Genomic DNA, 16,824 nt, shown 5'->3' with positions numbered 1-16,824 from the left:
AATAATAATTATATATAAATAATAAATCAAAATTTAATAATAAAATAATTGAATAAAAATTCTTTTTAAAAAATTTTAATTTTTTTTATAAAAATTTGGAAATTTTTTAATTTTATTTTTATTTTTGATAATTAAATAATTAAAAATAAAAAATTTTTAATTTATATATAATAATAATAATTATATATTAACAATAAATCGAAATTTTATAACAAAATAATTAAATAAAAATTCTTTTTAAAAAATTTTAATTTTTTTCATAAGAATTTGGAAATTTTTTAATTTTGTTAAACTCTAAACAAAAATTGATTTATGTAATAAAAATAAAAAAAAAAATAATAATAATAATAATAATAATAATTATAATAATAATAATGGTAAGAAAAATATGCTACTAAGTATTGTATGACAAAAATAATTGTCCCCAACAATAAACAAACATATAAAAGCCATATAGTAGAATGAATTTAGCAAACAACACAAAATACACATGACAATTAGACAATAGGATTACGGCAATTATCCTCCGTATCAACAATATAACTTTTCCAGCAACTAAGATTTATGAATAAAAACATTCGCTTTACATTGAGGATTTTATACCTAGTATTGTTTTTCAGTAATTTCTAGTTGTTTATTTTTACAAAGCCGAGTCTCGCTGGAAGCGATGTATGAGCGAAAGCTGATAGAAATGCGGATATCAAATTACTCTGTTTTGCTGGCACGAAATGTACGTTTGTGCGATAGATCTGAATTCTATATATGTAGATAGATATATCCTCTATATCCTACTATATCCACTATTTTTTATTATATGAGAAAATAAAAATATAAATGAAAAAAAAAAAAAAAAATAAAAAAGGTAATCGACACATCTATCTTTATGTTTCCCGGCGGGATCAATGAATTTTGCTTTACACTAGAGTACTATTAGAAAGAATCTGTTTTTTTTTTTTATTACTATCCAATAATATTAAATTTATTATAATTATTATTATTCAAAATTTTTAAGTAGTAATAATAACAATTCGTGTTTTGAAAAATTTATTAATTAAATAATGCAAATAAATTTTAATTAAATTTAAAAAAAGAATAAACTATCTGTGACGTTTCAACTAAAATCATTATTAAATATAAGTGATTCGTGATTAGTAAAATCACGCATGCAAATATTCCTTGCTTCGCTGGTGGCAAAGCAACGGCAATCTCTTGTGATAAAAAGTCGTTGCGACTCGGAGTTAGCCTAAACAGCCGCATCAGTGTGTGTCCCGACTCTCGACGACGTTCTCTGGATGTAACTTGGGATCCAAAAATGCCTGACAAATTATTGTATCATTTATACAGACTGAAAGAGTCAGTTTTTGGCGAGATTTTGTAGAGCACGGAACTCTATTCCGTTGTCTCGACTCCGTCATAATTATATAACGCGTTTCAGATTCCATAAGGGCGTATACCGGCAAAAGGGCCCGGTGAAAAGCCGTAAAGGCGTAGAAAAAATTTTTTTTCGGGAATCAACGTAGATTTGTCCAAAATGTGGAGAAATGCTAAAAAAAATTTTTTTATACGCCCTTATCTTAAATAAAGTATCCTAAAATTGTCATAATAGTACTTTTTACAATATTTTTTCTCTGAGTAATTGCGACAATATTTTTCTAAAATCGAAATTTCATTTCAGTTTGGTGTCATAAATTTGTCATAAAAATGTCCTAATGTCATAAAATTGTGTCACGTTTAGGATCCTAAGCTTATGACAATTTTAGGACAATTTTTTTTACACGGGATATTGGAACTATAATTTGTTTACATAAAAAATACACCAAAATTATATTTGAAATATGTACTAAAATTTTGAAAGTCTGAAATTTTTGGAGGCACCAGAAACTAACCATAACCAATGTTTATTTAAATGAATAAGTTATCAAGTGCATGACTCATGACGCATATATTTTAAATATAATTCCCGTATATTTTTATTATACTTTCCACATAAAAGAATTATAATTCGGATATATTTTGAATATATTTTGCAGCTTGTATTTTCCATACACAGTAAGTATATTTTTCATATGTTCTTGTTATATTTCATAACTTATATTTATCATGTAAAATAAATATATTAATAATATATATTACTTTTATATATTAGATGTAACCAAATATAATTTGCTTACATCTGAAATATACTTGAAATTTTTTTTTATATCATAATTATAAGTTTTTTTCGTAGGGGGATACACTATCAGATTGTGAAATTGTGCGGGTATAATAATAATAATAATAATAATAATAATAATAATAATAATAATAATAATAATAATAATAATAATAATAATAATAATAACAAGCAAATTTAAACAGAATACTTTTAAAAAACATTTCTTTATTCTATTGAATCGATTTTAATTAAAATAAAATAGGGGTTAGATCAATGACCTTTAAATATTAAACCTTTTCTACAATTATTGACTTTAATTTATCAAGAAATTAAAATGGGCGATTTATGAATTACCATTAATTGATTATGTCTAGTGTCTAACCACAATTCTATATAGATAGACACATACAAATATATATACATCTATATGTAAATTTCCACCCTATTAACAAGATGTCACCTATGAATAGATAGTGGTTGCGGTCATATGTGTACGCAGACATATACCGGCGTATTATCTATATTCAAATTGCATTACAAATTTATTATTAATAATCCAATAGTAAATTATTTTCTAAGTAAATTTAAATTTAAGTTACAGTTTAATTTAGTTCCCAAAGTTGTAAATTTGATATTTACTCAAAAGTTCATTCCACTTGTGGTGGCTTTGTTGTTTTAAATAAAAATACCGCTTTAACAGAAATAATATTCTAAATATAATTGAAATAATAATCAACAAGTTGATTCGAAGCCCGGTCAGCAATTACTCGGTGGAATAATTTAAATTAAAGGACTATTGTTCCCTTGAGCGGTGACAAAAGAGTTAAATGAGCTCTCTATTTAACGGGCGAAAAATAAAGGAGTTAAGATAAAGATAAAGATGTCAGAGATTAATGTACGAAAATGTATTTTAAGCTTAATTAATTTAAAAGCTCCATTAAGGGTATTAATTAATAAAATTTTAAGTGACTATTAAACTGGGCATTTAACAACCCCGAGATAATTTTGTAATTCTGAATTACTTAAAGTTTCAACTATCACTCTCTCAGTGATTTATTCTCATTTTTTTTTTTTTTTTTTTTTAACTCACGACTTTTATAGTTCACAGACTCTATTAGTATACATTTACACTTTAATCAACTTTATTTTCTCCGGTTTAATAAACTACTGTCACTTTTTTTTTACAATTTTTAAAACTCAAAACGATTAACGGTCGTTTTAATTTAGTTTTAATTATTATAACCCAGCATCAAGTGGATGTGATTACAAATATATATAGTACAAAAACCAGAGTAATTAATTCCGCTACGGAGATTAATATCTGATGGAAAATACGCCCTGAGCACTTGATATATTTTTTTAATAAAATAAAAATTTAATTTTTTTAGAAATTATTAATAATAATACTTTTAAAAAACAAATTGTGAATTAATATTAATAAGCATTAAATAATGGAAATAAATGATAAATATTAATGATAAAATTCATACAATTGAATAATAACAAATAATTTACCCGATTGAATAACAAAGACATAAATATCCATATTTATATGCATAAATTTGTATAATAAATAACAATGAAGGGGATATGAGTTTGAATGTATTCTACATTGAAATGTCTTTATTTCTATGAGCAATAATAATAATAATAATAATAATTTTTTACATTTATCGTCTGAAATTCTTACTTTAAAGCATTAGAAGCGCGTCGCTTGCGCGAAATTGGGATTTGGTGGCTTTTCCAACAAAATTCAAACGACATGCGGCTTATGCACGTAAGAATACAATTTAAGCTCAAGAGTTAGGGTTACGCTGTTATGAATTTAATTAATTCTTTTAACAATTACTTTCTTTATTCCAATCAACTGTATTTTGGTTGCAATTTTTTGTAATACTAATTATTTATAATAAAATAATTGAATACCAAACTAGGAACCTTGCAGTCACTATGTGACTGCCGTGATTTGTGGACTATAAATGAATGAAATTTGGCTTTATTATATAATTATTTCTGTTAAATTGCACGGTACTTTCTTAACTGTTAACTTTTTTAAAGATATAAGCTCATCCCGATGTTACACTTATCGAGAGCTTTCATTTGAGTACCCACATGCATTTTTGATATATTTTTCATATATACATATATATTAGGGTGGGTCAAAAAAATCGAATAATTTATTTTTGACTTTATACTCTGAAAAATAGGTTCATAGACACCTAAAAAGAATTCTCTCCAAGTATAAGCTCTTAATTATAACGGGAAGGTCCTCCGCTTTACGGGTTTCTATTTTTTTCGAATAATCAGATAAAAAAATTTATATCTCGCTTCCAACTGCTTGGAAAAATATTCCGTGGCATAGATTTTGTGAGAAATTGAATGCTTTACAAAAAAGGTCTCTTATGACTTTTTCAAAAACTCAACCGATTAAAAGATATTCATAGTTGAAGTTTGGCTATTTTAAGGAAAATATTCGTTTTTATTATGAATTTTATAAGTCGATGAAAAAAATTATTTCGGATTGCGGAACTCATGATTTTGTAGGAAATTTACTGCTCTACAAAAATGGTCTCTTATGATTTTTGATTAAGTGAAGCCGTTACGAGATATTCATCGTCAAACATTAACGAATATCAATATTTCCAGTTTTTGATCAATAATTCGATAAATTTTAATTTAAACTATGAGTTTCAGGAAAATTTACATAAATTTGAGTTTCGATCGATAAAGAAATGTTATAAACAATTTTTTTAATATTGTTTTCAGTCTTGAGCTTGTTTGATTGCATTAAAACAAGAAATTAGAGCATTTTTTCGACATATAGCCAATGATTAGTTTAATTTGAAGTGAATGACATATTTCTTTGTCAAATTTAATATGAAAAGTATTGAATCAAGTGAGAAACAACCAGTATTTAACTTTTTTATAGATAAATTTTTTATTGAATTATCAATTGCAATATAATTGTCTATATTTTTAACATAATAGTACGCTATTACTATAAATAATTTCTTTTATTACAATTTAGGAATGTTTTTTGATGTTCTTTGACAACTTGCAATAAGTACTGGAATTGTTCTTCATTTTTTGTCAAGCATTGATTATATTCACTAACTAATGCAACAGCTCGCTCTGCTGAATTATTGACAACTTTTAGTTGTTGAAAGTATTCTTTATTTTCGAGATAACTCTCATTAGTAGGCCATAATTCAACATCGACATCAAGAAAGTCATACGGTAGATCGAAGATTTTGAAAAGATTTAATGACTTTTTAGACACAAAGTCACTCAGAGTTCTCTGCGCCAATGAATTCAAATCTTTTTAGCAATTACAAATCTTTTAGCTTTAGAATCTGTACCTTCACGAGTATTAACAGCTTCAACAATACTTTTTTTACTTCTAATGGAACGCCATCGTCAAACAGTGATAAAATGGCAAGTTCATCGCTCAAATACCATAAGTGCGAAATCATTTTTTCACACGTAGCTGAAGAAATCAAAGGATTGATATGTTTGTACTCCAATAAATTTTTCATAAACTGCAAGTCATGATAAGCAGCAGTTGTTGCAGAAGTTGATGAAAACCAAGCTTTTAAATACAATGTGACTATAAAAATACAGAAATGACGAAGACCATGCAATTCTTTCTGAGAGAGTTTGAATTCATCTCTGAATAGATACATTTTCAAACTATAAATGGCCTTAGCCATCCATCTAGCATGATGAACAGCACCAGGACGTTTGAAAGAAATCTTTTCTTGAGGCATTTCTCCAAGGAAAATCAATGATAATTCCAAAAATTCTTTATCTAACTTATTATAACATTTCTTTATCGATCGAAACTCAAATTTATGTAAATTTTCCTGAAACTCATAGTTTAAATTAAAATTTATCGAATTATTGATCAAAAACTGGAAATATTGATATTCGTTAATGTTTGACGATGAATATCTCGTAACGGCTTCACTTAATCAAAAAATCATAAGAGACCATTTTTGTAGAGCAGTAAATTTCCTACAAAATCATGAGTTCCGCAATCCGAAATAATTTTTTTCATCGACTTATAAAATTCATAATAAAAACGAATATTTTCCTTAAAATAGCCAAACTTCAACTATGAATATCTTTTAATCGGTTGAGTTTTTGAAAAAGTCATAAGAGACCTTTTTTGTAAAGCATTCAATTTCTCACAAAATCTATACCACGGAATATTTTTCCAAGCAGTTGGAAGCGAGATATAAATTTTTTTATCTGATTATTCGAAAAAAATAGAAACCCGTAAAGCGGAGGACCTTCCCGTTATAATTAAGAGCTTATACTTGGAGAGAATTCTTTTTAGGTGTCTACGAACCTATTTTTCAGAGTATAAAATCAAAAATAAATTATTCGATTTTTTTGACCCACCCTAATATATATAATATAGATAAATATATAAAAAATTAATATGGATATTCAAATGAAAAGTCTCGGTGAGTGTAACATCAGGATGAGCTTATATTTTTAAAAATGTCAACAGTTCACAAGATATTAGGTAATTTCTTAATTATGTTAAATTGTACCGTACTTTCTTAAATATTGATATTTTTAATGATATAAGCTTATCCCGATGTTACACTCATCAAGAGCTTTCATTTGAGTACCCACATGCATTTTCATATATTTTTCATATATACATTAGGGTGGTGCAAAAAACCAACTATTTTTTTTTTTTTGAGTCTCAAGTAAAAAAATGTTAGTTTATGATATTTTAAAAGTCCTCTTCAAAGGACAACTCAAAAAAAATTTTTTAAGAGGTCGCTCCAAATTTTTTTAAATTTCAAAAATCGAATTTTTTTTTTTTTTTAAATTTTTTTTCTCGTTACAGTATAATTTTACAGACAAAAAAAATAAGTTTCTGAAAGTTTCAGTTGAAAATTAAAATTTTGAAACGTCGCTCATATTTTTTTTTTTAATTAATTATTATTTAGAGATGGTTTTAACGGCTGTGATTATATCGCCGACTATAACTGTTGAGAGTGGTATGTTGGGGTCGTTTTGGTTTGTGAAAATCTTAACGTACGCGCCAAGGGTCGATTCTCAACCAAGCTGGTTTCTAAGACCAACTTGGGATTTGAACCGACACCTAGCCGGTGAGTTATTGAAATATTGTTAAAATATTGTAGTTGATTAATTAAAATTATTAAATTAAAAATAAATTATGTTTTCGATATTGTGCTTGATCTTTAATTCATCTCGTGGTGTATTTTTATCGATTATTGTACTAAATAAAAAAAAAAAAAATGTATGGAATTTTAATTTGAATATTAAAAGATCGCTTGAAAAAATCCAAGGTAATGCACTAATAAATAAAAAAAAAATTATGAGCGACTTTTTAAAATTTTAATTTTGAACTGAAACTTTCGGAAACTTATTTTTTTTGGTCTATAAAATTGTACCGTAACGAGAAAAAAAATTAAAAATTAAAAAAAAATTCGATTTTTGAGATTTAAAAAAATTTGGAGCGACCCCTTAAAAAATTTTTTTTGAGCTGTCCTTTGGAGAGGGCTCTTAACACATAAAAAACTAACATTTTTTCACTCGAGACTAAAAAAAAAAAAGTCGGTTTTTTTTTGCCACCCTAATATACATAAATATATAAAATATATGAAAAATTGATGTAGGTACTCAAATGAAAGGTCTCGGCGAGTGTAACATCGGGATGAGCTTACATTTTAAAAAATGTCAACAATTCACAAGATACAAGGCATTTCTTAATTATGTATCTAGAGATAGAGCATTTTTGAATGCAGCCTAAATACTTATCATCATAAATTGACTATCGGTGAGAATGATATGAAATCTTGAAAAGGCACAAATTAAAATTAAGACCCTTGCAACAACACTAAATTTGACTAAAAAAAACCGATTTTATCATATGACTATCTTGGACACAAAATTTTACTTTTTCTCTCAACAATGTAGATAATTTTTTTTTGTATATAATTAAATAGCAGTTACTTATAATTTTTTGTAGCAATCAATTTGAACGTCTGATAAAAAATAAAAAATGAATGAGGAATAGAACTTTGGCAGTAAATGCTTGTACTCGAATTGAAAACATTAAGCCAAACCTCGTCATTATATATTCCATTTTATTATGTTATTGTGTATACGTAGAGTGAATTGCGCAAGAATCACCCGGGGGATGTTGGGGAAGTTAAGTGCAGAGGCGTTGTTGCTATTATTAAATACTCGATACGGTAACTCACGTAATACATGCCGACTCATAAACTTAACAACTTTTTAGTATTAATTAAAATGAAAGTTTTTAGTCCTTTTGAAAAATTTAAAAGAAGTGTTTTTTTGGAAAAAATAAAAATTTAGTGAATTAAAGGGGAAGCGGAGAAATTATTCCTGGCAATTATCGGGACTAATAGTGAGTAGTTGTCGGTAGACGGAGATAGAGGTAAAAGACAGCCAACACGTGAGGATATAGAGTTACGGAATGAGTTAAGTTGTAATCAGGAGCGAGTAACACGTCACAAGTGAGTTGTGAGTGGTGTGGGCGGAAGGAGGGGGTGGTATCTTAAAGGACTGGTACTTACTGCCACTACCCAGCCCGAGCAAGTACACGTGTGTGCGAACACGACAATGTCAGTGAGATAGTTCGAGGCAATCGAGTAAACGCTCGAGTTCACAAATGCAATTGCATCCTTCTTCGGGATTTGTACGTAAACCTATTACATTTCTTCCGCCATACGTCCCAATAAGCTTTCCATCTTCGCGTCTTAAATGTTTTTATTTTTATGCTCCTAATACATCTACAATCCTATTAGTATTTAGATTTTTCGGGTAAATTCAGTGGGTGGAAATTTTTTACATTGATAAAAAAAATTTTTATCAACTATTTATAATTTTTTTTTTTTTGGATTCAATTAATTTATTAAATACTAGCTGTTTATTAAATACACAGAAAGAAAAATTTCTTGACTGGAGAACAAAATTCTTAGCTCAAGAAAATTTTCGGGTGTCTGAAGGAAGACCGAAGTTGTGTTGGCCGAAGTAAAAATTTTTCTTGAAATTCTATTCTTGGTGGAAGTTATTTTTTCTTCATTCAAATTATCATAAATACTTGATACAATACATTTTTATTTTTGATCAAGATTTTTAGATACTTCAGGAAAGCAGCGCCACCTACTTCAGCTGAGAAAAAAATTTTCTCACTTTGAGAAAATTTTTCTCTTGAATATTTGATACCCATTTTAGATTATTTTAGCGTGCAATTATAAATATTGAATGAAAAAAAACGATTTAATATTATTTGATCTTGCCATTTGACATGTTAACTAATAAAATATTAATGAAAATTTACTATCAAGATATTTAATTTTTTGGAGCAAGAGAGAAATTTTCTCAAGGCAAGAAAATTTACTTCTATCAAGAACAAATTTTTTTGGAGCAAGAGGCTAAATTTTCTCAAAACAACAAGATTTTCTTGACTTAAATAAATTTTCTTGGATCAAGATACGTATTTCTTAAAATAAGAGAATTAATTTTCTTGAAACTTAAAATTTTCTTTGGACTTAGAAAAAAAAATAGAATTTTTATTATACGCCCTTATGGTTCCTGGGTGTCATAAGGGCGTATAATTTTGATACGCCCTTATGGCATCTGTAACGGGATATTATAAGATTCATTTTACTATAGTACAATTTTCAGTCACATAATAATTGATGGAATTTCAGAGTCAAATTGTCCCACCAGTCACTATGGAATTTCCCTATAAATAAAAATGTTTTCACTTCGAAAAAAAATTTTTTTTAATTATTACAAACATTGTTTCATTAATTATTTGATTTTTATAAGAAAATAATTAGTGTAACTAATCTAATTAAATTTGAGAAATCATAAAAATATTTATTAACTCTTAATAAATTTTTTTTAATGAACATTTATTAACTTTTAGTAAATTGTTTATGAATAAATATTTATTGAATGGTTTAATGTAAAAAATTGCTTATTAAAAATTAATGAGACTTATAAAATATTAAAAAATTCTTTAAAAAAAAAGGAAATTGCTCATTAAATTTTCTAAAATTATTATTAAGTATTAATAAATAATTCCTATATATAATTTATTTATTCAAATAGAGATCATTAAAAGAATAATAATAATTTCCACTATCTCTTTGTATGTGAAATGGTTTTTTTAATTGTAAAAAGTACTTTACAACTTTGACAAGGTATTCTTGGTTTTTCTATGACTTATACATTCTTTTTGTTTCAAAGTGAATGAAATATTAAAGTACAAAAAAAATTTCCATACCACTGAAACAAGAGAATGAAAAATTTTTTCCCATATCAACTAAGCCGGAATTTTTATTCAACAAAGGACCTCTAATTTCTCTTAAACATTTTATTATCAAAAATTTTTAATAACAATCCACCATTGCAAGTTGTTTCTAAAAATAAAAACCAAGTAAATGATGTTATTAAATTGTAATTAAACATTATGAGAGGAGCAAACTTTTAAATTCAATTATCACCGAAACTTTTTTTTTCTCGGTTAATTATTCAGTGAGTTGATAATCAACGCGATAAATCATTTATACAGTTAATTATTTTAACATAAATTAGCTTATCACATTTGTTATTCTTTTTATAAAAGTATTGATAAAATTACTCGGTACTTATCGCAATTATGTAACTGTTAACTATGGTAATAATATTGTATTCATTTACATAATAGTCACCGTACCATTCTATTTCAATTACTTTATTTATTTATTATAATTTTCCGTGTTTTATTTTACTAAATAATGAAAATAACAACAACTAAGATAATTTTTTAATCATCCATATTTTTAAGAAAATTAGAAAATTTTTAGGTGAAATTTAGCGTCATTGCAAAGGTCTTGATTTTAATTTGTGCTTTTTTAAGATTTCATATCATTCTCACCGATAGTCAATTTCATGATGATAAGTATTTTGGCTGCATTCGAAAATGCTCTATCTCTAGATACATAATTAATAAATGACCTTTTTATCTGGTAAATTCTTTACGTTTTTAAAGATATAAGCTCACCCCGACATTACACTGATCGAGACCTTTCATTAAAGTACCTACATCAATTTTTCATATATTTATTTATATTAGGGTGGCGCAAAAAAAACCGACTATTTTTTTTTTTTTTTGAGTCTCGAGTGAAAAGATGTTAGTTTTTTAAGGTTTTAAGAGTCCTCTCCAAAGGATAGCTCAAAAAAAATTTTTATAAGAGGTCGCTCCAAATTTTTTTACATCTCAATTATCGAATTTTTTTTTATTTTTTAATTTTTTTTCTCGTTATGGTATAATTTTTGTAGACTAAAAAAAAATAAGTTTCCGAAAGTTTCAGTTCAAAATTAAAATTTTGAAAAGTCGCTCATAATTTTTTTTTTATTTATTACTGCATTACCTTGGATTTTTTCGAGCGACCTTTTAATATTCAAATTAAAATTCCATACCTTTTTATTTTTTTTTTTTTTATTTAGTACAATAATCGATAAAAATACACCACGAGATGAATTAAAAATCAAGTTCAATATCGAAAACATAATTTACTTTTAATTTAATAATTTTAATTAATCAACTACAAAATTTTAACAATATTTCAATAACTCATCGGCTAGGCGTCGGTTCGAATCCCAAGTTGGTCTTAAAAACCAGCTTGGTTGAGAATCGACTCTTGACGCGTACGTTAAGATTTTCACAAACCAAAACGACCCCAACATACCACTCCCAACAGTTAAAGTCGGCGATATGATCACTGCAGTTAAAACCGACTCTAAATAATAATTAATTAAAGAAAAAAAAAAAATATGAGCGACCTTTCAAAATTTTAATTTTCAACTGAAACTTTCAGAAACTTATTTTTTTTTAGTCTATAAAAATTATACCATAACGAGAAAAAAAATTTTTTAAAAAATTAAAAATTTTTTTTGAGCTGTCCTTTGGAGAGGGCTCTTAAAACATCAAAAACTAATATTTGTTTACTCAGGACGCAGAAAAAAAAATATTCGGTTTTTTTGCGCCACTTTTTTATATAAAAATATTTAAAAAATATATAAAAATGCATGTGGGTACTCAAATGAAAGCTCTTGGTGAGTGTAACATCGAGATAAGCTTATATCTTTAAAGAAGTCAATAGTTAAAAAAGTACAGTCTAATTTAACATAATTAAGACATCATCTTGTATCTTCTGAACCATTGATATTTTTAAACATATAAGCTCACCCCGACATTACACTCATCGAGACCTTTCATTTGAGTACCCTCATCAATTTTTCATATATTTCATATATTCATATATATTATATGTATTAGGGTGGTCCTTATGTTGGGTTTTTTGAAATTTTTTTTCACGATAGTTCAAAATCGGTTCAAAATCTATAAAAAAAAAATCATGCCCAGTTATAGCTCTTAATTTTAATATTAACCCGCGCCCCCGACGGTCAAAATTTTAAAGGAAAATAACATGGGAAAAGTTATATTTTTACTTTGGAATTTTTTACGTCATAAACTAACCAACAAATCACATCAAAAAATATTTTTTCTAATGCAACATTTAACGGTCTACAAAAAAGGTCTCTTATCATTTTTTGATAATTCTAACGGTTTTGAAGTTATTCGAGGTCTAAATTGAAACTATAATCTTTTTCATAGTTTTTTCTGTTTTTTTGGTCATTTAATAGTTCGTAAATCATGAACCGGTTATTCTTTATAATTTCATTGGATTTTTCTGTTTAGAAAATTTTCAAAGTAACTGTAACTTTGGAATAATAGTAACACCAATTCATTTTTTTAGCCTGAACTGTCGAACATTTTAAAGATTTTTAACTTTTTTTTGGATACAAAAGAAATTCGGGACCTATTGTCTCGATTTTTATTGTTATTGGTACAAATATCAACAAACTCCAATTTCAAATTTTGATTTCTGGTTAAAAACATTTTAGAAACCGATCATGCCGCCATCTATTAGATTTTACTTCAATCTCTAACACTAAAATTAATTCTCAGATTACTCATAACCTACATTTATTTCTCAGCTTGATCAAAATCGTTCAATTACTAGTACTGATGCCTTTTTGATATATAAATAAATTTTTTGAGTTCATTTATCCGATATTTAAGTAATCAGTTAAATATGGAGTTATCACGTTTACGTCAAAACATTTTTTTGATTGGTGATGTTGACGTTCAAATCGTAGGTAACAAATTATCATCGAAATTGCAAGCTTTGAAAGTGTTATTTTTTTATACACGTATTTTAAATAATACTATCACAGATAGTGTTGCTGCAGTGATTGATGAAATTATTGTGTTTTGGAAGAAAGCTCGAATTCCCGTTCAAGATATGCAAAGATGTCGAGATAAGTTGAAAAAACTGTATGATGAGTGGCGCATACTTCTTAAACATAGAAATCGGAGTGAAGTTGCTGTGAAAAAACAAAATGAATTTTCCTGTTCATTAAAAAAATTATTTGACATCGCACCGTCAAATGTATTTGAAATAGTTGATGAAAATTCCAAAGAATTCTTGAATAATCAGAGATCAGATGAACGAATTGGTTTTATTGCAAATATTAAGACGAAATACGATGACGATGAAATTGGTGTTAAAAAATTAGAGAAACAATTGGATTTCGAAAAACGAAAATTGGAAAGTGAAAAAGAAAAATCATTATTTGGTAAATTATAATAATCAACTTACTCATTGATATTTTATTATTTTATAGTGAAGATATTTTTGTCTTATCATTATCCTTTTTGTAGACAAAAACGTTGAACTCTTATCAAGCCAAGGAAGTGCTCAATCAGTCTCTAGTGGAGAAGTATACATTCCAACTACTGCCGGCCAATTTAAATCAAGAAATATAAGAGGAACTCACAATATTCTCAACGAAAGAGTTGTAGCTTCTTTTGACCGTTGTAAAGTAAGCGACAGAGATGCTGTGTTTATAACTACAGCTATTTGTCAGTCGCTTATCGATTTAAAATTATTACAAGTGGATATTAATTCCATTATTGTCAATCGATCATCTATTCGCCGATGTCGGCTTACTATGCGAGAGTCAAAATCAATAGAAATAAAAAAACATTTCCAAGACTTAAAGTTATCATCTATTGTTGTACATTGGGATGGAAAATTATTACCTAATTTGTTAAATACAGAAACTGTTCATCGATTGCCTGTAATAATTACTTCAGAAAGTAAAGAAATTATGTTAGGTGTACCAACGAGTGAAGATGGAACTGGAATGGCACAAGCTTCGGTAGTTCATAAGATATTATGTGACTGGGGATTCGACATATCTGTAAAAGCAATATGCTGTGACACTACTCCTTCAAATTTAGGCCTTCGTAATGGTGCTGCTGCATTACTGGAAAAATTGTTAGAAAGAGATTTGTTGTATCTTCCATGTAGGCATCATATATTTGAAATAGTCCTAAGATATGTCTTCGAAGCTGTTTTTCCAAATACTGTTGGTCCTAATGTTCCACTTTTTATCCGATTCCAAAAGCAATGGGGAGATTTAAATAAACTCAGTTACAAAACAGGTTTAGATGATCCGAAAAATGATAATATCTTGACAAATGAAAAAATTGAATCTATTAGAACTTTTGCGACTGAAACTCTTGCATCACAACTGCCTCGTTATGATTACAAAGAGTTATTAGAGCTTACTTTAGTTTTTATCGATGTCATCCCCGAAAAATTTAGTTTTCGTAAGCCAGGAGCTTGTCACCATGCACGATGGATGGCAAAAGCTATTTATATATTGAAAATGTACATGCTTCGGGAGCAATTGTCATTGAAAAAAGGTGAAGATAATAAACTACGGCAAATATGTGTTTTTGTGACAATGGTTTATGTTAAAGCTTGATTTTCGTCGTCAAATAGTGTCAAAGCTCCGTACCATGATCTACAGTTTTTATAAAAAGAACTCAACAACTTTAAGGCAATCAACAGTAATCTTGCTACTGTGGCAATTAGTAGATTTATGAATCACTTGTGGTATTTATCACCAGAATTAGCAATCATGGCTATTTTTGATGAGGAAGTTTCACAAGAAACAAAATTAAAAATTGTCGCTAAGCTGCGTAAAGAAGAAGAAACAATTGTGATTGATGATATTCCGGAAGAAGACTTGGATTATACTAGTGAAAAATGTAGTGTTAAACGCTTTCAAACTAAGAGCATAACTGAATTATTATATAATGATATTGACTTTTTCGTAACTGCAGAATCGATCAATTTTTTCAATAGATTCGAGTTACAAACAGAATTTTTAAAGATTCATCCTTCTGAATGGGCTCATAATGAACACTATAAAACTGCATTACGATTCGCTAAAAACTATCGGTTGTGAATGACTGTGCTGAAAGAGGAGTTAAACTAGTGCAAGATTTTTGTAATCGTTATACTAAGGATGAAAAACAAATGCAATACGTGTTACAATTGGATAAAGATCATCGTCAAATGTTTCCTGACGCACTTAAAAAAACGAATGTAAAAACTTCATGAAAGTATCTGTAATTAAAAATAAAAATGGTAATGTTTGTACATTTTCGATTCATTAAAATATTAATAATACACTTCTTTAATTGATTAATACTTTTCACGAAAATTATAGTTCAAAATTATATGCATAAGTAAAAAAAGTAATCTAATATGAATAATAACCTGTCTATGATTGTTGAATTATTAAATGACCAGAAAAAACTATGAAAAAGATTATAGTTTCAATTTAGACCTCGAATAACTTCAAAACCGTTAGAATTATCAAAAAATGATAAGAGACCTTTTTTGTAGACCGTTAAATTTTGCATTAGAAAATATATTTTTTGATGTGATTTGTTGGTTAGTTTATGACGTAAAAAATTCCAAAGTAAAAATATAACTTTTCCCATGTTATTTTCCTTTAAAACTTTGACCGTCGGGGGGCGCGGGTTAATGTTAAAATTAAGAGCTATAACTTGGCATGATTTTTTTTTTATAGATTTTGAACTATCGTGAAAAAAAATTTCAAAAAATCCAACATAAGGACCACCCTAATATGTATATATGAAAAATATATCAAAAATCCATGTGAGTACTCAAATGAAAGCTCTTGATGAATATAACATCGGGATGAGCTTATTTATTTGAAAACGTCAATATTTGAGAAATCCTTGTGCAATTTTACAAAAGTCATTATTTAGTAAAGCAAAATTTTATTTATTTATAGTTTACAAGTCACAGTAGTCACATAGTGACTGCAAGGTTGATAGTAATAATTCAATAAGAAAATATAATAAAAATTTTTAATAAAGTTTTTGTTATTTTTTTTTTATTAAATAATAACAATAATAACTAATATAATTTTTTAATCATATCCTATATTTTTTATTATTATTGAAATTTTGTTATTATTATAATTCGCCGAAACAATGATAAGACTTACAGAATAATTAGGGTTGTATATTACAGCTTAATTAAATGTAAAGATACTAATTTTGTTATTAACACGAGATGAAGTTACGTGAATGTTTTCCCTGAAATGGATAGCCAGAAAATTAATACTCTATTATGTGGTATAATCAACCTAATGTTTAATTAGCAAATCGATGATGATTATTTATAGTTAACCCAATAGCAATCACTTTAAAT

The 16,824-nt window shown here is 27.1% G+C and overlaps 2 protein-coding genes across 2 annotated transcripts in view; one reads left to right on the top strand and one right to left on the bottom strand.

Moving 5' to 3' along the window:
* The window catches only part of 5-ht2b (5-hydroxytryptamine receptor 2B), a 48,129-nt gene that overhangs the window by 13,722 nt on the left and 17,583 nt on the right, over nt 1-16,824 (bottom strand). The window lies entirely within an intron of this gene.
* LOC141535098 (uncharacterized) lies at nt 692-15,058 on the top strand. The gene is made up of 3 exons (XM_074254888.1): nt 692-730; nt 13,723-13,861; nt 13,947-15,058. Exons 1-3 carry the CDS (start codon nt 692-694, stop codon nt 15,056-15,058), a joined length of 1,290 nt encoding a protein of 429 aa, XP_074110989.1.

The sequence above is a fragment of the Cotesia typhae genome, unplaced genomic scaffold, assembly GCF_013202065.1.
Source record: "Cotesia typhae breed Kobodo isofemale line unplaced genomic scaffold, CoteBio_Ctyphae scaffold_13, whole genome shotgun sequence".
In the NCBI taxonomy this organism is placed as follows: domain Eukaryota; kingdom Metazoa; phylum Arthropoda; class Insecta; order Hymenoptera; family Braconidae; genus Cotesia; species Cotesia typhae.
This window is presented reverse-complemented; position numbering and strand designations above follow the sequence as displayed.